This window comes from Notolabrus celidotus, chromosome 8 (assembly GCF_009762535.1).
Source record: "Notolabrus celidotus isolate fNotCel1 chromosome 8, fNotCel1.pri, whole genome shotgun sequence".
In the NCBI taxonomy this organism is placed as follows: Eukaryota; Metazoa; Chordata; class Actinopteri; order Labriformes; family Labridae; genus Notolabrus; species Notolabrus celidotus.
The window spans coordinates 35,044,172-35,069,277 of record NC_048279.1 but is presented as its reverse complement, the minus strand read 5'-3'; the positions used below and the strand labels follow the sequence as shown (position 1 = coordinate 35,069,277).

The following is a 25,106-nucleotide window of genomic DNA, read 5'->3' as shown; positions in this document are numbered from 1 at the left end:
CACTCTACTGGCTGCAGGCTCCCCACCAAATGTTAAACCTGACTGCAGGGATTTGCTGCCATTCAGCCACAACCCATTAACTGTTCTCAAACTTGGATGTTGGGCAGTAAGGTCTGGCATGTTCCAGGTCTTCCCAAAGGTGTTGGATGAGGCTCAGGCCGGAGACAGTCAAGTTCTGAACATGGAAAAACATTTCTTCGTGGAGGTGGCTTCATGCACCGGGGCAGGGTTGTGTTAGAACAGGTTTATACTGGTTTATTCAGTGGATCCAACTTACACAAGTCTTTGCAAGACACTTACAGGTGGATGTTACTTTCTTACAAGCATATAAAACAAGACCAAAGAAAGTTAAGTCGCAAAGAGCTCATATGTATTCTTTAATTTTACTTTTCAAGCAGTTGCATGCTGGGGCAAGCTGCAGGAAAAACAAGAATCTGAATCTTTGAGGAACATTTTTTGAACGCACCTTTCTTTTGAAAGTAATAATATTTCTAAAATTAGACACATCCTGTCTCAGAGCGACGCAAAAAAAACTAGTAACATTTGTTACCTCCAGGTTAGATTACTGTAACTCCCTCTTATCAGGCTGTCCCAATAAGTCTCTAAAGACTCTTCAGCTAGTTCAAAACGCTGCAGCTGGAGTATTGACTAAAACTAGGAAGAGAGAGCACATCCTTCCAGTGTTAGCTTCTCTACACTGGCTCACCATAAAATCTAGAATAGAATTTAAAATCCTTCTTTTAACCTACAAAGCCCTTAAAAATCAGGCACCCTCGTATCTTAAAGAGCTCATAGTGCCCTATTACCCCTCTAGAACGCTACGCTCCCAACATGCAGGCCTGCTGGTCATATTTAAAGTCTCTAAAAGTAGTATGGGAGGTAGAACCTTCAGTTATCAGGCCCCTCTCCTTTGGAATCATCTACCAGTCAGGTTCCGGGAGGAAGAAACCCTCTCTACTTTTGAGAGTAGGCTTCAAACTTTCCTTTTTGATAAAGCTTATAGTTTGCGCTGGATCAGTCTTGGACCAGCTCTTAGTTCTGCTGCTAGAGGCTTAGACTGCTGGGGGAACTGGCGCACTGACACACTGGGATCCTATCCCACCCCCTTCCCCCTCATCAACTATTTTACCTCTCCCTGTCCCATTAAAGTTACTAACCATAGACCTTTCTGGAGTCCCTGAGCTCCCTTGTCTCGTAGGTTCCTCTGAGCTGCTGTAGGCGTCCTCCTGCTGCGTACGTTCTGTACTCCAGCGGCAACAGCTACTACTACTCGTCTCATCACTATCACCTCTCTCTCTTACTCCCCTCCGTCCCTCTTTCAAGACCCAACTCGGTCGAGGCATGATGGCTGTCTAACATGAGTCTGGTTCTGCCTGAGGTTTCTGCCTGTTGAAGGAAGTTGTTTTGCGCCTTTATTAGGGTGGGAAGGACGGTGGATAGTGCTGGAAGCAGGGAGAGAGTGGGGGAGTGACATGCGGGAAAGGGGACCTGGGTCAACCGCTTTATGGATGCGCAATTTAGCCATCAGGCCAAATCTGCGCCCAGTAATATTTTATTTTAACAGAAAACTCTTCTTCCTCTCAGACATAACTGCACAACAAGACATCTTGGTGGCTAGTTGTTGTACGAGGGCGTTTAGGCTCTTTTGCTGCTGCAGTAATTTGCAACATGACTTCACTAATGCTAGTGCAAGATAACCCAGATCTTGGATAACCATAACTGTGTGCTTGCATATTCAGTGGCTATTAAAAAACTGTGCATTTAATTTATCTCTCTCCTAAGCTGCATAAGCAAAATGTGACAAAACGCCCCCGCTCGTTCGTATCGTCCTCAAATCCAGTAGAGAGAACTCTCCCGGGCGTTTTTTTCAGCTGGAGCGTGTCTTAATTTGAGCCACTCAAGCTGGATGTCACTGCTGCCAAACCCTGCCTGAGTACATGGTTCATGAAATTGAAACTTAAGTAAGAGATGTTCGCTCTCCTGCATTGAAAAGTAAGTTTCCTGTCCAGGGAGAGAAAAACCAAAGTCATCAACATTTGATCTTTGCTTCTCTTATCTTTGAGCTCTCCTCTGGTATAAAGCGTCACAAAGTGGCTGCGTTGGGAAATAGGAGCTTGCTGGGTGAAGTTTCGTGTCCTGACAAGATGAGACTGTGGAATTTTAAGTTTTTCGGAGTTTGCACTTTTACAGCAGGAAGGTAACTGTTTAGAGACTCCGGTACGGCTTTTATACCCGGGAGAGTCAGCAGAATGTCAAACAGGACATCTGTCCCACGGTGACCTCACATTGTTTCCTTCATCGTTGTTAAGAAAAGGCAACAAGGGCTTGTTTGAGAAGTATCCGCCTCCTCCAGCCTTTAGTTTGGAGTGTGTTTTTGACCCATGACAGGGGAAAAAAGTTGTGTTTCTACTGCAGGACGAACAGGTCAACACTCTGTAAAAGAGCCTGTGTTAAGCCTATCTTGCACTTTCATGCCACCTCAAAAACTTGAGTATCACCCGAGGGCTCTTAAATACAGACGGGTCAACGTAATGTCAAGCCACAGAAGGACAACAGTCTCTGTGATCCTGCTGCTCGTTTATCCTCCGCCTTGTTTGCTGAGGAGATAAAGTAAGGTGTCCGCTGGGAGTCCGCAGTGCTGGACTCCTTTTGTCATTATTTCATTGTAGTATCCCCTAAAGGTGCTTACAGCTTCTGTTTGTTGTTGAAAGAAGAAAAGGGCTTTTGAGTTTTTTTTATCAGTTTAGGCTTTTCTTCAACTTCTTCAAGAGAAAAGAACTGTGAAGGTTTTAAAGTGTGCGCTTTGATGGCACAACCTTCAACCGCTGATATTGATTTCAAGGCATCAAAACTTTACTAAACTCAGTCACAGCATGAAAACGCTATTATATGAAAGTTGTTCTCTTGATAGAAGAGCTGTACTGAGAAGGTGGCGTAGCTGATGATATAGTTATAAGAGGCATTAAAGCTAGGGTTGGTAGTCACAGAAAACTAGCATGAGTTTGAATGTAGCATTTCCTCAGGACTCCGTCTAACCCCTCCCTTCCCCTCTGAGCTCCTTCAAAACGACGCCCCTGCGACCATATGATGGTGACTGATTCCAAACCGGTCCTCAACAAAACATTCTCATAGTGAAAGTTAAAAACACGAACAAACATGGCTGCTGTTAGCACTCACGACTGTCATTCTAGCATTATCCAGTTGTACTGGTGACACGATATCAGGAGAAAAGTTATAACACATATATAACACTGTAACAGCTCTACTGTTTGTTACACCTGTTCAGTGTAGATGCTCTTAATTCCTACAGTGTTGACGGTCAGTGAAGGCATCAGGAGAGGTGTAGAGTGTGTGAGTGGGAGAGAGGAGAGACAAGAGGAGAAGTTCTTCATTCATTCAAACATTGATTGTTGCTTTGTTGGTTGGCGTGGTAACGGCCGACAGTGACCGGTTATTAAAGATCAACGTGTTCACGAATCGGCTCGTCATCCCTACAGCGTCCGGACATCTACATTTCTGTAGGACTTACTAAATGTCATTCATTCTTCTGCTTGTCAGAGCCCCCATAGTGAGAGCTTTTTAGACTCTGATCCGGACTACAGTCCTGAGCAAAGACCCTCATGGGGTCAGAGGGGACAGGCCTGAGGTGGAGCGAGAGGGTCAGTCAGTAGAGTCAGGGGAAGCAGAGGCAGGAGACGGGGAGTGAACGCCGGGGAAATGTACGCTCTGCAGGAGGCGGGCAGAACAGCAGGACAGGATTTGATTGGTTTAAAATTTGGGGACCCAAAAACGGTGATTGGTTGGTGTTTTCCCAGGTTTACTCCGGCTGTAGATAGCAGCTTTTTTTACCTCTTTTTTAAGAACACATTATGTATTGATTACCATCAGGACATAAAGATCATTTTAACCAGTATAACAAAAAGTGGATCTAAATCTGACGACCAACCCCAGCTTTAAATGAAATAATGATTTGATATTTATTGGGGGATAATTATCGACATCAACCGATATGAAAAATGTAATTGTGATGACACCTTTTTTTTCAATATCGCCCAGCTCTACTTGTTCCCACCAACAATTAGAGGGTATTTACCTCAACATCAAATAACCAGAGTTGCATAAAACCACCTCATGCATCGTAGAGGATAAACCCTTAAGAGTTTTAATGACCCGTACCTTTCTTCTTTGTTATGTTCAGTCAAATTACAGAGGCTGTCTTTAACATCTCAGCCTCAGGGACGGACTTGAGAGGCTGTAGAGTTAACTTTGGTCGTGCAGTGTATGCCTGGAAAGCTCATCTTTTCCTCTGTGGTATTTGACTGATCTGTATGGTTTCATCTCCTTTTATACTTTACAGTTTGATGGACATCAGCAGGTTAGCTGTTGAATGAAAAGAAAAGATGACCTTTCTTTATCCTGCTCCGATTCTCTGTTAGTACGCTCTCCTTTCTTCAACTTCCTGTTCATGAATGCGACAGGTTCCTCCTCATAATCTGATCTAAACTTTATTTTTTTTCCATCTCATCACGAAACATGATTGCTCACCCCAAGTCCTGCTTTCCGTTTCGCCCGAGATGCACGTCAGTTATTTCAAAATTACAGTTTCAGGAGGGATTGATATGTATTTATTCATGAAACTGCGCTCTAAACAAGCAGCAAAACATACTTATTTATCATACAGTCCCTCACAGCCATGCAATTTAGAGCAATCATTCTCCACAAATGTCGCCTTTCCTACAGAAGGTAAACACTCGTCTGCATTTGTGGTAATTCCACCTGGAAGCACATAAACACACACACACACACTGCACCCACCCTCGGCGTTGAGGCTTATTACCCAGCACACACACACACAAAGTCCAGGCGGCTCTACAAGGCCAAAATCTGTCTCACTTAGGATCAACACTTAGGAGTGTGTTTATACGCTGATAATGCTGCGATACATTAGCATGTCCTCGTTGTTATTTGACGTTTAAAGTCAGCTTTTATCACCTTTCATTTGCATTTCCATGCTGGCCTAACGTGTTTATAGAGAAGGAGCTCTGCATGCCTCGGTTCTGCCTTCATTTTAATCATTCACTGCTGAAGGGCTATCGAACGTTGGGCTTGTTTTGCGACCGAATCAGTGCACTTTAAGTACAATTAAACTTTATTTATAAGGCAGCTTTCATACATACAAAGTGCCTCACAAAAGAGCAGAGAGACAGAAAACAACAGGGATGGGTAGATAAGGAAAGACATAATAAAACATAAGAAATACTTCAAAATAAAATACAAGCAATGCAGTAAATTTGAATAAATAAGTTAGAGTAAAAAGGAGAATTAAAAATCAGTTAAAGTAAAAAAAAGAAAAGATCAGATAAATAAATAAATAAGACAAATAAATGTTTATTAAAACAATAATAATAGTAATAATAATGATGTAAATAATGATGATAATGTTAATAATAATGATCATAATAATAAGAATAAGATTAATAATGATGATATTAAGAATGATAATGATAATATTATTAATAACAACAATAATAATATTAATAATAATAATAATAATGATGATACTAATACTAATGGTAATAATTATAATAGTAATAACAATAATTATGAAAAGAATAATTCTAATAAAAATAATAAAATAGATCATAAAATAATAATGATGATGATAATATAAATAAGAATATTGATGATGATAATATTCTTATTAATAATGATAATACTACTACTAGTAATAATGAGGATTTGAATATTAAGAATAATAATGATGAGTGTATTATTATTCATGATTATAATAATAATATTGAAAATAATGATAATAAAAAAAAATAATAATAATAATTGAGTTATAATGATAATGGTGTTAATAATAATAATAATAATAATAATAATAATAAGGATGATTGTATTATTATTAATGATAATAATAAGAATATTGTTAATAATAATAATAATAATAATAATAATAATAATTGTGTTAATAATGATAATGGTGTTAATAATAATAATAATAATAATAATAGTAATAATAATAATAATAATAATATTGCAGTATAAGGCTAAAAATAAATTACTCTAAATTAAAAGCCAGATTGAAAAGGTAAGTCTTAGGTTTACTCTTAAAAACACCCAGAGAGCTCGCCATTCTGATGTCCAGACTCAGAAATACAAAACCAGTGTATCTTTTCAATAAATGCATTTTCTTCTTTATCTTTATAATTTTTCACAACAGATGACTGGTTTTATTTGTAAGGAAAGAATGTCTCCGAATACAACTGACCGCTTAGTTCGCTCTGTCAACCTTTCAAAGTTCTTTAGCCTTAAATTTAGAAATGATGAAATGATCTCAGAGACAGAGAAAAGGTTTGATGCCAAGAAAGTGCAGCTGTATAAATCAACCCTTTCCAAAAGCATGCTGAGCAGATGTTTTTGTTTATGGTTTCCATAAGATGTTTGAGTTTGTGCTGTGAAGGGCAGAATGAAGACAAATCTACAAGTAAAAGTTTAATAAAGTTCCTAAAATGGGTTTGTTTTTGGTCATGTAGGAAAGTTTAGGACTGTGACTGCCTTATATTCTTTAGACTGACTCATGCCGTGGTTTCTTTATCGAGTCGTGAAGAGGTTGAGTCAGAGAGTCAAAGCCGGAACTCTTTGGCTTGAATCTGTAACTAGTTTAAAAGTTACCTGAAGACGCCTGCAGGTCGGTGCAAACAAACCCTGTGATTTAGTCTGTCGCTCCAGTATGTCTTCAGTTTGAGTCATCACACATCCTGAGACGATCCTTTTTAGTCTGAGAAACTTTTTTCACTGCCACAAGCAAAGGTTTCACACCGCTTTATGTACCACTTTAATAGTTTCTGTCTGCTGTTTGTAACTCGGCGTAGTTTCCACCTCAAATGAAACTTTGAGATGATTGAGGTAGCTCTGGTTTTATAAAGGTTAAATGAAAATTAAATAAAAAAATCAGCACAGTCAGGTTTGATTACCAGCCTGCAGCGGACTGTCACCTCCCGATTAAATGAACCCAGCGACTGGAAAAAGGTTTTAATACCAGCTTCTGTTGGCTGGTAGTTTTGTAATTTCAAAGAACCATCAGCCATGGTGAAGTGAATTGGACTTTGATTAGCGTGCGTCATATTTTCACTTGGCCAAAACGCTCTTGCATGTTATCCCAAGGACTGAAATAATGTATTAATTTCTGAAGACATGGTTTGAAGAGGATCTAGAAGGAGTGGTTGACAGACAGACCCTCCAACGAGAGTTTGTAATTGAGGAGCAAGGGAGTGTTTCTGCTTTCTATAAATATGCGTGAAGGACCGGCTCGTCACATTTCTCTGGTGAATGAAAATTCCTTTTATTTTTTCCTGGAGTCACGATGACTCAAACTTGCGTCTGTAAAAGGCATGCTCTTGAACTGAAGGTGCATTGTACTACATTTGGCTTTAAAGTAAATCAAAGTTTGTCAAACAGTTTGCAAAGTTGTCGACGTACTTCAGAAAAACGGCTTTTACCCAATGAGTGCAAATCTGTTGAAACCAGTACGCACAGAAGCCTTGCTCACTGACACTGATGTGTTTTCTCGGACAGAAACCACTCAAAGTAGCTACAAACTTTTTTTTTGTAAACATATGTTTTATTGATTTTCACATTTTACAGGGTATTCACAAAATGTATCAAAACATACAGAAAACACATACAAACCCCCTAAATATTGGCAGAATATTACACACATAAAACACATACAGAAAACTTAATAAATAAATAAGAGTAACAATAACAAAATAAGAATAAGAATAACAAAATTAAAACAATAATAATAATAATTTAAAAAACTAAAATGCAGCAAAATATTATAAATATACATATACTGGCACACATCTGAGTTTTTCATACATTCCTCAAATCGTAAGCCTACAAACAATTTGGATGGAGGCAAAAAACATAGACAATGGAACCTGTTCTGCAAAAAAAAAAAAGGCACATAAAAGTTTGCAAACATGACTGAAGCAACATTAGATCATATTTCTTTCAGACGGAAAAACAAACAATGCAAAGGCATTGATAGTGAAGCTACAGTGATTCGATTGCTCAATCAAAAATAGTTAAATTTTCTAGTGGTTGCTGTCACATCTCCTGACCAAGCGGCAACCTCCAGTCCCAAAATATGAAGCCCAATGTGGAACTGTTATAAACTGCAGTTCATTGAGTGTCCACTAGAGGCTGGCTGCAGAAACACAGGAAACCACATACACATCTATTCAAAAAAAGAAGATCTTTACAGCAGAAATAAACATGTTTACAGCCTGGTTCAAAAAACAGTTTAGGTCTGAATAGCTAGTTTCTCTATCGGCACACACTGTATGGGGGGTGATTTTTTTTTATAAAGCAACAGTTCAGAAGGTATTAAAATTATGAGTTTTGCCCAAATAAGGACATGACTGGCTTGACTGACAGGCGGGAACACTAGCTGTTGGCTAGGAAGCTCAAAGCCCGCCTCTTTACCTCACACTAGCTCAACAGAAGTTAGGTTGGCTGTTTTCGAAACCGCCCTACTATACTAGTAGAACGTACTAGAGGTGATCCCCAAATAGTCGAATATTCGACGATTCGTTCTAACGAGCCTTAGTTGACTGCCAATCTCATAGTCGAATATTTGCATATAAAACGTGGATCATTCCATTCAAACCATGGGGGTGCTCAATGCCTAATTTTACACTATTTTCCTGTTTCCTGTAAAAATAGTGTCTCATATATCCTATTTTGATATAAATATAGACTTATTTAATGTAATTCTGAGAACAGCTCTTGAAGTGTTAAATCTCCTTAAAGTGGTAATTAAATCTCCCCTGGTAATTAAAGGTGGACTCTCCCATTTAGCGGGACCTGTGGAGCAGACGTACCTCAGCTGGCCTTAAGATCTTTCTTAGCTCAAAATGTCAGGAAATAAAACTTCAGTTGATCCTAAAAACTAGTGATGAAGATGAGGAGCAGCTTCATGAAAAGGGCTGTGAGATCAAGGATTACCGGACCACACAAAAACTGTACGGGGCCAAAAGAACCAGGAGGGATACCCAAAGCTGTCTGAAGCCTCAAAAACAATCCACAGCATCCCATCCACCTCCACACCATCAGAGAGGATATTCTCAAAGACAGGATTTACAGTCAACACAGACAGGAGCGCACTTCTGCCCGTACACACGATGGTTTTCCTCACGTACAATGTGAAAAGACTCACGCGGACAAAGACGAGATGAAAGACTGTTTTAAAAGGTTCTGTTAAGAGATTTAAAAACCCTTTAGCTGGTTCAGGTTTGAGTTTGAACATTATACAAATGTTTAGTCTTAAGTTGGACAAACTACCCTCTGCAGTGCTGCTCTCTGCTGTGTGAACACTGTTTAAATATCTCCTGATTCCTTACTCTATAGTGGAGCGTTGTTCCATGATTAACTGATGGTGGCCTTATTTGAGTTTTCTCTCCTTCATTACCTCGTTGTTTTTGCAATATAGATTTAAAACATCTCATAATATTCTGTTGTCCCTTTTACTTTAAGCTACCAGTCTCTTAATTGTAAAGGGTTATGCGTAATATTGTCATGCGGTCACCATCATGCAGACTTTGGGTCAGTAAGGAAAAACAACAAACATTCCACTATTCATCCACTACGGGCAAAATCTGATGAATCAGATTCGACTAACAAAATCCTTAGTCGGGCTCACCCCTAGTACGTACTGATTTGGCCAAAATTCAGTATGTAGTATGTGAACAAGAGAAATAATCTGCAGTATTCCAAAAATGGAGCAACGCCTGCAAGCTAGTTCAGGCAGACAACTCGAGCTGCACTGCTACACACGTCACATGTCCCACTCTCATAACCATCATCCAATCACGCCCTCTGCTTCTCAATTTGGCGGTCTATTTAAACTGGGGAAATCTCCCATCTCTCCCTCTGCCTGTCAACGACTCTGCTGCTGCATGCCTATTGCTGAATTTTCTTTAATCCCCACCGCCACCCCAGCATCCACCTGCAGGCTCCGGGGGTGTTGAGTATATTTTGCTCATCACTCCTCAAAGTCTGCATGTAAACTTATCTGCAGGGAGTGATGAGGCCGGAGCCTGGGCGCCAAACATTTCACAGTACGCATCGGACCAGTCTGCCTCGCGTACTGTTTCACAATGTGATATGATCCAAATATATAAAGTTACAGTCATAAAAAACGCAGACAAGCACCAAAGTCTCAACATTAAAAGCTGCATCCAGAAAGTATTTGTTTTATTGGGCTCCCTGTCGAACATTCACCTGGTTTTTCACAGAGTTTCCTGTGTACATCACTCGATACTCACATCAGCTCAGCCCTTGCAGCTGGATGAATGGCCCCTAGTCCCTTTAATTGACCTCACACCTACAGTGAAACAGTCACAGCTTCATCATTCCTTTCTCCTCTTGTGGCGGTACAAAAAACGCTCCGTACGTTTGAAACATCCATTCTTAAAGCAGCAGTCCAAAGTGAGTAATCGAGAACACCATCTGTCGGCTCATGAGGCGAGGAGAAAAGCTGATTGCTGACTCAACAGCCCAATGAAGTAGTGGGAGAGGGGGGAGTCGAGCCAGAGGTTGGGTTGATGGAGAAATGGAGGGCAAAGGGGAGGGAGAACAGCAGAGGAGGTGCGTTTGATGCCAAGGTAATGATCGTTAGGGATCATGGCTGTTTGGACAAGTCATAAACTTTGCCGGTAATGACAAGAGCACAGCACATGAATTGTAAATCAGCTTACACCCCAGTTTTATAACTTCGTCTTTCTCTTTGCAACACCATGGTTTATAGATCCGTCATTGACCGGGTGGACTGACGAGCACTGTCCAGTGATTGTGGAGATGGTGTCCATGAACACAGCATTGAACCCCTACAAGTTCAAGGAGTCTTGCCAATTTTCTCAGTGTGAATCACTATTACTGTTTGCTCTGCCATCAGCAGTAGATCACTCTCTGCAGTGTAATAACATAGGTCAATAGACAGCAGCAGCAAATTAAATAGTAGCCAGCAGCAGGGACTACAGTTCATTGGAGGATTACAGAGTTTGTACACAATGGAATAATCACATCTGCAAAACTGCACAATAGGAACCGGAGGCAGAGTACTTCTGCTGGGTTTGAGAAAGGACAAAGTAATATCCATGAATGCATTTACTCAAATGAGATGGTACGTGATATATTCAGAGTCTATCTTGACTGTGAAAAGGCTCAGCATAAGACCACTTAGCTTAAATCAACAACACCCTACATTTACTTTTAAGGGTCTCGTATATCTCCTAGATGTCTTTTAAACAAGGTTTTGAATTCACCGTAGAGGATCCACAGCCTCTCCGTTTCTAACCTCATTCATGCACTGATCTGAGTGGGTGTATGCCATGATAACAAGGTGCTTCCTGAATCTTGTCCAAAGGGGGAAGGGTGCAGACTTGTGCAGATGGATGTAGAGGCGGAAAAACACCAAAACAAACATGGTGCACCAGAACCAAGCCAAATGTTACTTGTAGTAAATTAAATATTACCACAAAACGGCAACACTCTTCAATGGCCTGTCTGCTGTTTTGGGGTCACAAACAAGTGGCAACCTCCGGTCTTAAACTATGAAGCCCATGTGGAAGTGCTAAAATCTGCAGTTCATGGAGCGTCCACTAGAGGCTGGCTGCAGAAACACAGGAAACCACATACACACCCATTCAAAGAAGACTATCTTTGCAGCAGAAATAAACATGTTTGAAGAACAATTTAGGTCTGAGTAGCTCATTTCTCTATCAGCACACACTGTACAGGAGGCAAACTTTTTATAATTGTATTTTCGAAGGTACTAAGATTACAACTTTTGCCCAAATAAGGACATGGCTGACTTGATTGACAGGCGGCACCCTGTAGCTGTAAAAGGCTAAAGGCCCGCCTCTTTACCTCACACTAGCTTGGATAGCGTTAGGTTGTGTTCAGCATTTTCCAATATGGCACCCACTGACGATTGGCTTCAAAAAAGGGCTTCGGGAACAGATGGGTGACGCCACAGATACTACATCCATTTTTATTCAGTCTGTAGTCACAAACTGTTTGGAAAGATCCTTCTCCAGTGTCAAAACTAACCCTGCTTTGTACTGACCCTCGTTGTTGAGGCAGTCTGAGGTGAAGTGGCTGTCACAAACTGAAACAACTGTAGCCGGCACATCGTTGCAAAAATAAAAAGCAACCACTTTAAACAGAGCAGTCGGCGTGTCTGACTCTAACCTTTGACATCTTGACTCTGCAGAAGCAAAACCACAGGAAGCAGAACCGCTAGAGGAGTGGGAGTTGTTGTGCATGTGAATTCAATCGCTCCTGTTGTTACATCATCACAGGAGCCAATCAAAAACTTGTTAGACCCAAAGATTGCACCTGCTCACCTCAGTTATAATTGCTTCTCTGCTGCACAGTCCAAAATGAAGTTCTTATCTTAGTTTTGCAGAAGTCTTAAACACTTGAAACCTTCAGAGATTAGAATTCATAACGGAAAGAGTCATAACTGACCGTGAGACAGATCTCTCATTAACAGTTTTATGGAATTATAATATAAAACAGTTTACCATGGGGAAAACAAAACTCATTTAAGCTCATATCTTAAGGGTTTCATGCGGTGCTTTAAAGCGGAGCAGGGCCCACTTGGAGAGTGCATCAATCAATATGAATGAATGGACAGAGAATAAGAGCAGAGGTACCGTTTCAGGCGCAAACTGATATATAAATTTATATATATGAAAAGTGTGGTTTAAGTTTAAGCTGTCATTCATCTAATGAGCTAATTCATCACCTCGTTTAAACATCCTGAGGAAAACAGAGCTTTCTCATCTTTAGTTGCCTCTAGACTCGATCTACTTGGGAAACTTTGTGATGTTTCCCAAATTCTTAGTCATGATTGATTAAAGGTGACATATCATGCAAAATTGACTTTTTAATGGTTCTCTACCTGAAATATGTGTCCCTGTCTACAAACCCCCCGAGAATGAAAAAAAATCCATTCTGCCCCTGTTCTGATTTCTCCACCTTTCTGTAAATGTGTGCTGAAACGAGCCGTTTCAGACTTCAGTGTTTTTGTTACGTAACAACAATATCCGGTCTGTCACGGAGTCAGAGCTCGGAGCTTGTTCAGCCCATAGACTGTATAAAATAATACTGAATCCCTCCTCCATTTTTCATTCCCTGCACATGTGTGCTAACAAGGAGCTTAGGAGGGAGGCATGCTAGTTGTAGGCTGTCTTAATAAACACAAAGGTCGGTTTTACTCCCCACGTCTGCAGATTTGAAGATCTAGTGGAAGATTTTTATTTATCATGGATAAGTGCTAACGCTAGTTAGCATAGCTAGATAGCTACATGTTCATAGCTGTAGCTGTGTACCAAGACACACGATGACATACTGACAAATAAAACAACAAGAAACACTAAATCTGTGACCAATCCTTCAGAAAGGTCCCGCTGCCTTTCTGGCAGAGGTCGGTTTTACTCTCCACGTCTGCAGATTTGAAGATCTAGTGGATGATTTTTATTTGTCATGGATAAGTGCTAGCGCTAATTAGCATAGCCACATAGCTACATGTTCATAGCTGTAGCTGTAGCTCTGTACCAAGACACACGACGACATACTGACAAATAAAACAACAAGAAACACTAAATCTGTGACCAATGGTTCAGAAAGGTCCTGCTGCAGGCGCCTCTCCGTCAGGGTCAGATTCTGGATCAGATTCAGAGGGTTGAAGTAACGTGATCTCTGAGCAGCCATGTATATTCAGCCAACATGTAAACATTAGATCAACGTGCTGGAGAGCCGAGGCACATCCACTTCCTGAGGGGGCGTGGTCAGAGAGAAAACAGAGTGTTCTGAGGAGGACTGAAGAAGAGCGTTTTTCATGCAGACCAAAATCTGATTTCAAAGTGTTTTTTTGAGCACAAACTTTAAAGACATGTTTTGGGGACCTCTTAGACCAATATATATTGATGAAAAAAGCGTGATATGTCACCTTTAATGCATTGACAGGAAATAGACAGGGCGCAGAAATGAAGCCTCTTTATTGTACTGTCAGCAAAGCTTTTCTCTCCCTGCTGCTGCTGCTGCTGCTGCTGGCTCCATGGTGAGTAGAGTGACTCCTGGCTAATAAACATTAGCATACTCAGACCTTGACTGTTCACTTGCTAGTCCCAGGGAAAATACGAAGAAAAGGAATCTGCCGAGGAGACTGAGCCCCCCTTCGTTTATTAATGAGCTTCAGTCCGCTGAGCCGCTCACTCAGGGTGTTACCAGATGAATAGTCCTGAGCTTGAGGCAGATGATCGCTGTGGCTTCGTCCTTCTGGTGGCAAGGTGAAGAAATGAGACCGTAGAATGGCGTTTCTCTATATCCAGGTTGACTGCGGTGAGAAGGCAACCAAGACCCTTCATTTCAATCTTTGATCCAATCTCAAGGCGACCACCACTGCTCCCTGTGTCTGTGTGCCTCTGGAGGTAATTGACTCCACCTGGCTGACGTGCTGTCTCTCCCACTGGTTTTTAAAGTTGTGGGCTCAGTTCAGTAACAGCATGCTGACAGTTTTCCCTCCACTTTCCTCCACCCCGCCTTAATCTTCTTCTTATATGCCTCAGCCTGCCCAGTTGTCTGTGTGCTGCAGGGTGTCAAGCGAGGAGCTCAGCTTCCAGTTTCTGGACACCATGTTGTCTTGCAGTGAAGATCTGATAACTTAACACATTTCTGAACCAATTCACCTTCAGACTCGGTGACGATAAGGCTGTGAGATGTGTTAAGCTTTCATTTTGTTATTCTCACCAAGCTCTGAATTTAAACTTGGACCTCTGTCTGTGCAGCTAAAAGCATTAAAGAGAGGGTCTTAGGCTTTCTCATATTTCAATTGATTCGATTTCCAAATAGCTAAGCATGCATATGTTGTAGTAATCCCTGAATCTGTGAGTAAAGTTCTCAAAACGGTCCGTTCTTCAAATACTGCGAGATCTTCATGAGATCTTCACGAGACCTGCTGAAATAATGATGTCATCTCATAAGGGTCTCCTAATTGGCTCGTCTGTGCTGCTGGAATAGCGGAACACAGAAGGAAATGCTCTGCCCATAGCTCCGCCCCCCAACAGGCCTCTGGAAGGCGAGCCAATCAGAGGAAAGGATGTTTGTGAAGCCTTAAAGAGACATCAATCAATCAATCTTTATTTGTATAGCGCCAAATCACAACAAACGTTATCTCAAGACGCTTTTACAAACAGAGCAGGTCTAGACCACTCTATGTCAAATTATGAACAGAGACCCAACACCAAGACAGGATAAGACTCAGTCTGACCCCACGTTAATCCACCATGAACATTACACATCGCAGTATTTAGCTAGTTACAGTGGCGAGGACAAACTTCCTTTAACAGGCAGAAACCTCCAGCAGGACCAGACTCATGAACCACCTCGACCGAGTTGGCTCTTGAAAGTTGGATAGAGGAGAGTAAGAGAGAGAAGTGATAGTGATGAGACGAGTAGTAGAAGCTGTTGCCGCTGGAGTCCAGCACGACCACAGCAGGAAGACGTCTACGCCAGCTCAGAGGGACCTACGAGACAAGGGAGCTCAGGGACTCCAGAAAGGTCTATGGTTAGTAACATTCAATGGGACAGGCTAAACATCAGCTAAAACGAATCGTGGTCAGATCTGCTTAAAAAGTTAAGCTTTTAGATATCTAGGTTATATTAAAGCCCTGTTTCAGTAGCATTTATGACACTATACTAAGATGTTTGTATGGACATGTAAACATCTAAGTGTTGTTTAAACACGTTGATACTCTAGGTATTCTATTGCCCCTTTTCGACCAAGGTAGTTTCAGGGCCGGTTCAGAGCCGGTGCTCAATTGTGAACCGGTTTTTCGTGGTTCGACTGTGAGTGAACCGACTCCCGGCCAGGAAATCGGTTCCAGAGCGGCTCCAACTCTTTGCTGGTTTAGAACCGCGAACCGCTTTCGTCAGGAGTGAGGGGCGGGGTTGCTGTGATCAAAACCAAACGTGTTTCCTCCATTGTTCTGCAGTGAAAAGATAAAACAGACTAATGGATTCCAAGGCAAAGCAGTGGTTGACCAAGGAGACAACGAGCGCAAGCACCAGCCCGGAAATACAACCCGGTTCACGTTGGTGGAAAAGAGGTCTATATGGTTCCAATGGTCTCTAGTATCTAAGACCGATCTTGCCACCTGCTAAGAGCGCTCAGTCTCAGTCTGGTGGGTTTCCATTCACTGGTTTTCTGATCAAGTCTGAATACAGCTCAGTTTACGTGGAGCCCAATATTCCAGTTCTTATCCTTTATAATCTGTATTCTGTCTTTGTCAAAGTCTAACAGAGTCCTCCTCTAAGCACCAACTCCTCTGCCCTGTAAGGTGGTGAAGTCAGCCTCGTTTCATGACTCCTGGCTCAAACAATCCACACGGGTATTCCCAAACTTTCAGAAACTATAGATCATTCAAACCCTAAGATATGTAAAACTCAGGCTCTGGGTTTAAAGCCCTGAACTCCCATCTGAAGGGAGTTTCTTTCCACTATCGTCTTGCCCTCACAGAGACTTGAAACTCAGCAGATTCCTTGTTCAGCCTCAAAGCCTCGCTGTTGGTAAGGTCACTCATTCACCTTGCCTCTATCAAACACTCTCCACTTCATAAAATCACTATCATCACATGTTCTTCTTCTCCATTGTCTTGGTTTCCCTCCAAAGGGGGCTCCTCTGACTATGTGGAGCGCTCTCCAGCATACCAAAGCTCCAGCAGGCTGAGAGGGGGAGAAAGCTGTATCTTTTCTTTGTTTCTTGAGATGAACGGAGGTTGGGCGGTCAAATTAATGTGCTGGGAGCGTTCCCTCCTCGGGCCTTTTGAAGCAGCCTGACGATCCACGTTCTGCCTGCCTCTCCAGGGAACAGCAACCCGCCTTCTCAAGCTACAGCTCTATTCTTTATATTTGCTATACACACAGTCTTTAGGTATTCCCTTCCTCTTCTCTCGCCGTCCTGCGTCATCGCCGTGCTCGCCTTGTTTGATGCTTTGGAGAGCTTCACAGTTAGTTTGAAGAGCACACTTCAGCGGCGCGGGCCTCTTCTCAGAAGTGACAGGGTTTACTTGCTGCGAGTAAGTGGTGGAGAGGTTGCTTTCACCATTGCTTACCACATGAAAGCTCGACCTTGCCGTCGCCCTCGCAGGGTTAATTTGACAGACTTTAGAAGACGCAGCAGCGTGTGATTGATTACGGTTCAAAGGCTCTTTTATCAGCTGCTGTAACCGCTGTCCGACGCAATGAGAGAACAAGAACCGCCGACTTATCCTCTCTTCTGACGTTGGAGATGATGCTACCAGACAGAGCTCTGCATGTGTGTGTGGGTGTGAAGCAAAGCAGGCCGGTCTCTTCTCAAGTGTGTCCATGCGTGTAACAATCGCCCATGTGCTCGCTTCAGGGTTATAAGCTCAGCCCTGGAGTTTGTCAGCAGGAACGAAAAACACACACCTCGGTCGTGACAATGTGGCGCGGATAAAGGTGACTCAGGTCCCCGGGGGGGCGCAGCGGTGTGGCGACCGCTCCAGCCCACACGTGAAAAAACAGTCCCCACAGTCGTCACAGCTTTATTTAGTCACCGAAGGCCCCCTTCCTTTTTTTTCTCTATTTCTCTCTTCTTTCTCCCTTTTACTCCGCTGCCCACATCCTCTCTTTATTACCTCCTACATTTCACCTAAATTCTCCTCCTCCACTCTCATCTCCATAACCCCCCCCCCCCCTCCCTCCGCTCTGTTCTACTGCAGGTTTCATTTCTCCACCAGATTTGTGCGTCGGGGCAAATGAAAATGAAGAAACCGTTGCTTTTATCTTGTCAACAACAAAGTCATTTCCTCATCGAGCCCCTCTATTACACGTGATCATCCTTGTGTGACGGCGGATGGATGGCTTAAATCAGAAAAGATGCTTTTTGCCGGAGAGATGGTGTTATTAAATTCGCCTCACGAAACACAATGTAAGAGTTTTCCGTGATTCTGTCAATGCATTAACAAAAAACAAGCCCTCATAAAGGAACCCTGCACAATGGCTTCTGTGCCTTTTGGTTTAAATGCAAATTCACAATCACTCCTTGTAGTAGAAGAAACAGCGGAGCAGTGGGGGAAGCTTCACAATCAGCTGAAGAAATTATTATTAAAAATCTGAAAAAGTCGCATTTCAAACATTTTAAAATTCCTTTCATCATTGCAGCAAGGTCATTTGGACTTTTTTGAATTTGGCGTTCAACCTCATACAACCATGAGATTAAAGGTGACATATCATGCAAAATTGACTTTTTAATGGTTCTCTACCTGAAATATGTGTCCCTGTCTACAAACCCCCCGAGAATGGAAAGAATCCATTCTGCCCCTGTTCTGATTTCTCCACCTTTCTGTAAATGTGTGTGAAACCAGCCGTTTCAGACTTCCGTGTTTTTGTTACGTCACAACAATATCCGGTCTGTCACGGAGTCAGAGCTCGGAGCTTGTTCAGCCCATAGACTGTATAAAATACAACTCAACCCCTCCTCCGTTTTTCATTACCTGCACACGTGTGTGCTAACAAGGAGCTTAGGAGGGAGGCATGCTAGTTGTAGGCTGTCTTAATAAACACAAAGGTTGGTTTTACTCCCCACGTCTGCAGATTTGAAGATCTAGTGGATGATTTTTATTTATCATGGAAAAGTGCTAGTGCTAGTTAGCATAGCCACATAGCTACATGTTGGTAGCTGTGTACCAAGACACACGTCGACATACTGATAAATAAAACAACAAGAAACACTAAATCTGTGACCAATGGTTCAGAAAGGTCCTGCTACAGGCGCCTCTCCGTCAGGATCAGATTCTGGATCAGATTCAGAGGGTTGAAGTAACGTGATCTCTGAGCAGCCGTGTATATTCAGCCAACATGTAAACATTAGATCAACGTGCTGGAGAGCCGAGGCACATCCACTTCCTGAGGGGGCGTGGTCAGAGAGAAAACAGAGTGTTCTGAGGAGGACTGAAGAAGAGGGTTTTTCAGGCAGACCAAAATCTGATTTCAAAGTGTTTTTTTTTAGCATAAACTTTAAAGACATGTTTTGGGGACCTCTTAGACCAACATATATGTTGATGAAAAAAGCGTGATATGTCACCTTTAAAGGCTCTGTAGAAGTTTAGAAAGACATTGTTGGGATTTATTTCTATTCAATATTAAAAAAATATACTCACACTAACTCAGTCAAGGCGGCAACATCCGGTCTTAAAATATGAGGCTGATGTGGAAGTGCTAAAAACTGCAGTTCCTTGAGCGTCCACTTGAGGCTGGCTGCAGAAACGCCGTAAACCACATACACACCCATTCAAAGAAGACGATCTTTACAGCAGAAATAAACATGTTTACAGCCTGGTTCTGAAAATGGTTTTGGTGTGAATATCTCATTTCTCTATCGGCACACACTGTACAGGAGGGTGAATACTTTATAACTTGTTAGTTTTGAAGATATTACGGGTATGGGTTTTGGCTATTTAAGGGCGTGGCTGACTTGATTGACAGGCGGCACACTGTAGCTATTAGCGAGGAGGCTAAAACTATGACTCACATCAGTTCTCAGGTACCCCTTTTCTACAGAGGCAGTTTCAGGGCTGGTTCGGAGACGGTGCTCAATTGAGAACCTGTTTTTTCATGTTTCAAATGCGACTGACCCGGCTGCCGCCCGGGAAACCGGTTCCAGAGCCGCTCCAACTCCTTGCTGGTCTAGAACCGCGAACCGCTTACGTCAGGGGTGAGGCGCGGGGTTGCCGTGATCAAAAACACAAACCAAACGTGTTTCCTCCATCGTCCTGCAGGGAAAAAATCAAAGAGACTAATGGATTCCAAGGCAGAGCAGCGGTCTGCCAAGGAGACAAGCTGCTGTTGTCCGCCATTGTTGTTGTTGTTGTTGTGAGGGAAAGTTCACGCTAGCACTGCTGGGAAAAGCGGTCACATAAATCTGACGTCATGAGGTGACTCTTCCAGGGGCTCGAGCGGGCGGAAAAACAAACGGGTGCTGCGCTGGTTCGTGAGTTCAACCAGCGCGAGCACCAGCCTTGAAATACAACCCGGTTCACGTTGGTGGAAAAGAGGTCAGGGTAGACTCGCACATTATCAGCCGAATATCTGCACTTGAGGTTTGTAGCTGGATGTAAACCTTCTGATTACTCTCCTGGTCTTTGGGGGGGTTCTGGTCATAGTTATGTACATCACAGAGCTGTCAGGTCCTTCTTTAGAGTTCATATATTTACATCAGTCCTGGTTGTGGATGGAGATGTGGGATATGAGCCTCAATATGTCAGACACAAATGTGAAGAGCTTCAGCTTTGGAGTAGAGCATGTCTGATCCACTTGAATACTTTTCCTGGTCATCCTTGAAAACTGTTTTATGTCTTCATTTTTTTTTAATAGTCCATTGTTCATTTTTCAAAGAGGTTGCTCTGCGATATTAGAGGACAATGTTTCTTCTGTTGGGTTACAAACTCATCGTCTCATAGAGAACAGTCACAGAATCCTGTGTTGAGTTTATTCTAACTAAAAGATGAGGGTCCCTCTGTGCACAGTAACGTTCAGGAACATTAACAACAGCTTCTATAGAGACCAGCAGGTTTAATAAAGGAGGACAGAGTCTGTCCTGTGAGTTAGATCACATTAAGAATGAGATTTATCTGATGCTTGAGAACAAAAGGGACATACCTTTTTAGTAAAATGTCCTCCAGTGATGCTGACTCCTCCTGATTGGACGATTAGGAGAATCTTGAGTTGTGTTTGTAGTGGATTTTATCTGCAGAGCTTCAGAGAAACTGCAGAATCCTGTGTTAAAACATGACTTGCTTCTGAAACAGCAGCTGGTTGGACTGACAGGTGGGTGCGTCGTGACTTCCTCACCTCCACCTCTCGGCCTGTGACTAACTCAGGTTCCAATACGACAACGCCGGTGTAGAAACCAGTGGGCGATGTCACAGGAGCTTCTTTAATACCGTCTCTGACCCTGCCTTACTCATCCCTCTCCTCTCGTCCTCCTCCAGGTGCTCTCGCCATCCTGATTCCGGAGCTGGACTTGGTGATCTCGTTGGTGGGCTCGGTCAGCAGCAGCTTCCTGGCGCTGATCTTCCCCCCCTTGCTTCAGATCGTCACGTTCCACTCGGAGGGCCTGTCACCCATCTCGGCCGTCAAGAACGTCATCATCAGCGTCTTCGGGTTGGTCGGGTTCCTCACGGGGACCTACATCGCCATCGAGCAAATCATCACTCGGAACGGACTCAAACTCTCAGAGGAGACGTTCTCTTCTTACCTGGTGCAGTGATGAAGAGGAGGGACTGTTGGCAGGTGGATGTTGACACCCACGCCGTTTAGTACACGTTTTTTAGGGCACATTTTTTATCATTTCTTTCTTTGATTTGCTGCTGTTGGATGTCGTGACCATTTTAGGATTAATCTAGCACATGTTTTTAAGTACGGTTATTTAGTGCAATGTAATGAAAAGATTTGAAAACGTCATTCCTTCAGGTAGGACATTATTTAAACCATTCAAAGAGGGACTTGTAGAGGTAATTTATCAATCCACAGTCTGAGTATTTTGATGTGTTTCATATTTGGGTCAGAAAATCAAACTACCTCACAAACTGGTATTGATTTGGACTTTGAAAGTTCCAGATTAGACGCTGTTGTTGAAGTAGTGTTGACTTGTAGCCTTCATCCCGAAACTGCTTCTCCTGTAGAGCTTTCAGAGTTCGACCAACCGCCTCGCCCAGGACAAGAAACTTCTCTTTGTGTTGCACTTTGATTTATGCCTTATTCAGCTTCGACGTAAACGACACATCACGCAAAAAAACTTAAAGTCCAGAGAAACTGGAGATGAGAACTTGCAGAGATGAGAGATTTGTAATTAAATGTAGAACACAAAAAAAGAAAAGGGTTGAGTATCAAAATGCTTTGGAGTTTGAGCCCCCTAATGAACAAGAGCGATGGATCCTTTGAATCCTGCTGCTGATAACTGACTCCTGGTAACAAGATCAACACCTTAAAACACAATCAAACTAATCCTCTGTACAGAGCAGGCACTTTAATTCTAAATTATAGCATCTAAGTTTGTCTTTGTATGGGTAAAAACTATGTTAAATGTTTGATTAACATGGACCCTGTGAAATGCAGACATGTAGTGGAGGAGGTGGGAAGTGTTTTAGATTATGCTTATATAAACAGTAACATGAATCAAAGGGAAAGTAGAGTTATATGACAGGATGATGAGATCTTGGACCCTGATGAAGCGGTAATCCTAGATGTTCTCTGTGTGTGTTTGTGCCTCATTATTTTAACTATCCAGGACGCCAGAGTAGCATGACGATCTGACTAAACCGAGATACTGATCCAGGATCACGTCTCTATTTCATCATTCGAGTCCAACATGTGGATCTTGACTTATGAAATGCTCAATATGAGAAAGTCTGGGGTCTTAAATCCAAATTCTAATAGTTTCAGTGTGATTTTTCTTCTTCATTCAAGTTTTAGTTTGATTTTTTCAAATGATTTTTAAAGTGGGGTTGTATGAGGATCTCGTCTATAGTGAGTGTTTTAACCACAGAAGACAAATCAGGTGTGGAACCAGCTTATGGACCACCACAGACAGGTCATTGTTACCACATACTTTGAGCTAGCTTCAGTAACCAAGACCCAAATATTGACGTGTTTTTAAGCGCTTTACTCTCTTATAAGAGAGACCGTTAGTTTGTAGAGTGCACTGGAGAACTGTCTGGCTTCCTGGTTGGAAATATACTTACAGTTGACTCAAGATGAGACAGGATTTGCGTTTATTCAAGTGATTGTTAAGTAAAGAAAAATGGAATAGTTCATGTGACTGTTATCTACAGAAGAGGATTAGGGCCACTGGGGGGGAAAATACAGACAATACAAAAAATGCAATACAATTTTTTTAAATCTGAGATTACAGAAAATTCTGATTTTTTCCCTCAGGATTCTGAAAAATGAATAAAGGTGCATTTTTTTTTTTTAAATCTGGGATTAAAGTCGTATTTCTGACTTTAGTCTCAGAATTAAAAAAAATGAAGGTGCAATATCATTTTTTTTAAATCTCAGATTAAAGTAAATTCTGAGTTTTTTGGGAGGATTCTGAAAAATAAATTGAGGGACAATATATATTTTTTTAATTCTGGGATTAAAGTCATATTTCTGACTTTAATCCAAAAATAAAAAAAAATTAAGGTGCAATGTTTTTTTCTTTTAAGTTACAGGATTAAACTCTTAACTCTGACTTTAATCCCAGAATAATAATTTTTTTATAAAGTGCAATATTTTTTTTAATTCTCGGATTAAAGTCAGAATTCTGACTTTAATCTCAGAAATAAAAAGAAAAAATAAGCTGCAATATTTTTTTTAAATTCTCTGATAAGAGTCCTAATTCTGACCTTAATTTAAGAATGAAAAAAAATTAAGCTGCAATATTTTTTTTTTTAATTCTTGGATTAAAGTCAGAATTCTGACTTTAATCTCAGAAATAAAAAGAAAAAATAAGCTGCAATATTTTTTTTAAATTCTCTGATAAGAGTCCTAATTCTGACCTTAATTTAAGAATAAAAAAAATTAAGCTGCAATATTTTTTTTTTTAATTCTTGGATTAAAGTCATAATTCTGACTTAAATCCCAGATTAAAAAAAAAATTGCACCTTTTTTTTTTTTTTTTTTCAGTTTCCCAATCCTCTTCTGTCATTATCTCATCCTTAAAATGTTTGTTTTAATAGCCTCTAATTAATTGTAATGTGGAATAATCTCCTGACAGTGGTTGTAGGGACATTAAATAACAAAAATGTGATAATAATAACATTCCTGATAACATAAGAAAGCATCAGTGCCAGCTGCCATTAAAATGGGTGTGGCTCTATAATGTTCAGAATGCAGAGAAACAGAGAAAAACACATCAGTTTTTACAAATCCAGACATTCAGAATCTAAACCCACTGATTAAAATGACCGCAGTGAGGAACCCTATGCAAAACGATATACATAGAATTTAATGCATCTTGAATCCAGAAAATTTGGACAAAGTTTGCAGAAAGGGTCACCAAGAAAATTCTTTACAAAACTTTAACTGTGCACACGAGTGGTTCAGAGATAAGAGATAAAATAAGATAAGATATTCCTTTATTCGTCCAACAATGGAGAGATTTAAAGTGTTAAAACAGCAAAATAGATCAAGTATTAACTAAATAAAAGCACATCAAATAGTAATTATTAAAACAATATTAGCAATTAAAACAGTAAATTAGCATACCCTAAGAAAAGTATGCACAGAACTAAATATGAGAGGAACTTCTATGAAATCTTTAGAGGTATAATATATCAAGAACTTTGCACAATCATCAAATGTGTCTCTATTGGATTAATCCTCACCTCATATAACTCCACTTTAATAAGAACGAAGCACGAGGAGAATCTCTGAACTCTCTCTGATACTCAACCCACAACCAAAAGTTTAAAAATCACATTGAAGATCAAAGAAATGTTAACTTTACTGTGTTTATGTCAGAGGACGTCGGACATCTTTTTTTCTGTCTTTAAAACTTTTATTTTTTTGGATCTGAATCTTTTTTAAGTGTTTTTATGTTTTAATATATTACTAAATTAACAGTTGGATTTAATGGAATATTTTTTTTAAATATTCAACAGCATGCTTTTTTTTTTTTTTTTTTTTTTTTTTTTTGGTAGACTCACACCTAACTTTGAAAGTATTAGTTGAATGGAAGAGAGGCTCTCTGCATGTAACATAATGTACAATGTATGTAATATAAGAATATAACTTTAATTACAGGCTGTAGGTATTACACCGGTTAATCACGCCCCATTCATCTGCTTCAGTGTGCAGATAAAGACCAACACAGTGTACTGTAGGTTCACTCTAAAGCTTCTGTACTGGTGTGTGTGTGTGTGTGTGTGTGTGTGTGTGTCTTCAGTGTTTCTGTGGCAGTATAAACTTTATAAATTAAACGCTGGTGTTCATCAGTGGAGATTGGTACAAAGAAAGAAACG

At 41.1% G+C, this 25,106-nt stretch overlaps 1 protein-coding gene across 1 annotated transcript in view; it reads left to right on the top strand.

The window, feature by feature from the left end:
* The window catches only part of slc36a1 (solute carrier family 36 member 1), an 85,563-nt gene extending 62,492 nt beyond the window's left edge, over positions 1-23,071 (top strand). The window contains exon 13 of the mRNA XM_034690905.1: positions 21,093-23,071. Coding sequence (XP_034546796.1) covers positions 21,093-21,370 — 278 coding nt within the window. The 3' untranslated portion in view covers positions 21,371-23,071. The remainder of the gene's footprint in view (positions 1-21,092) is intronic.
* Positions 23,072-25,106: the final 2,035 nt, after the last annotated feature.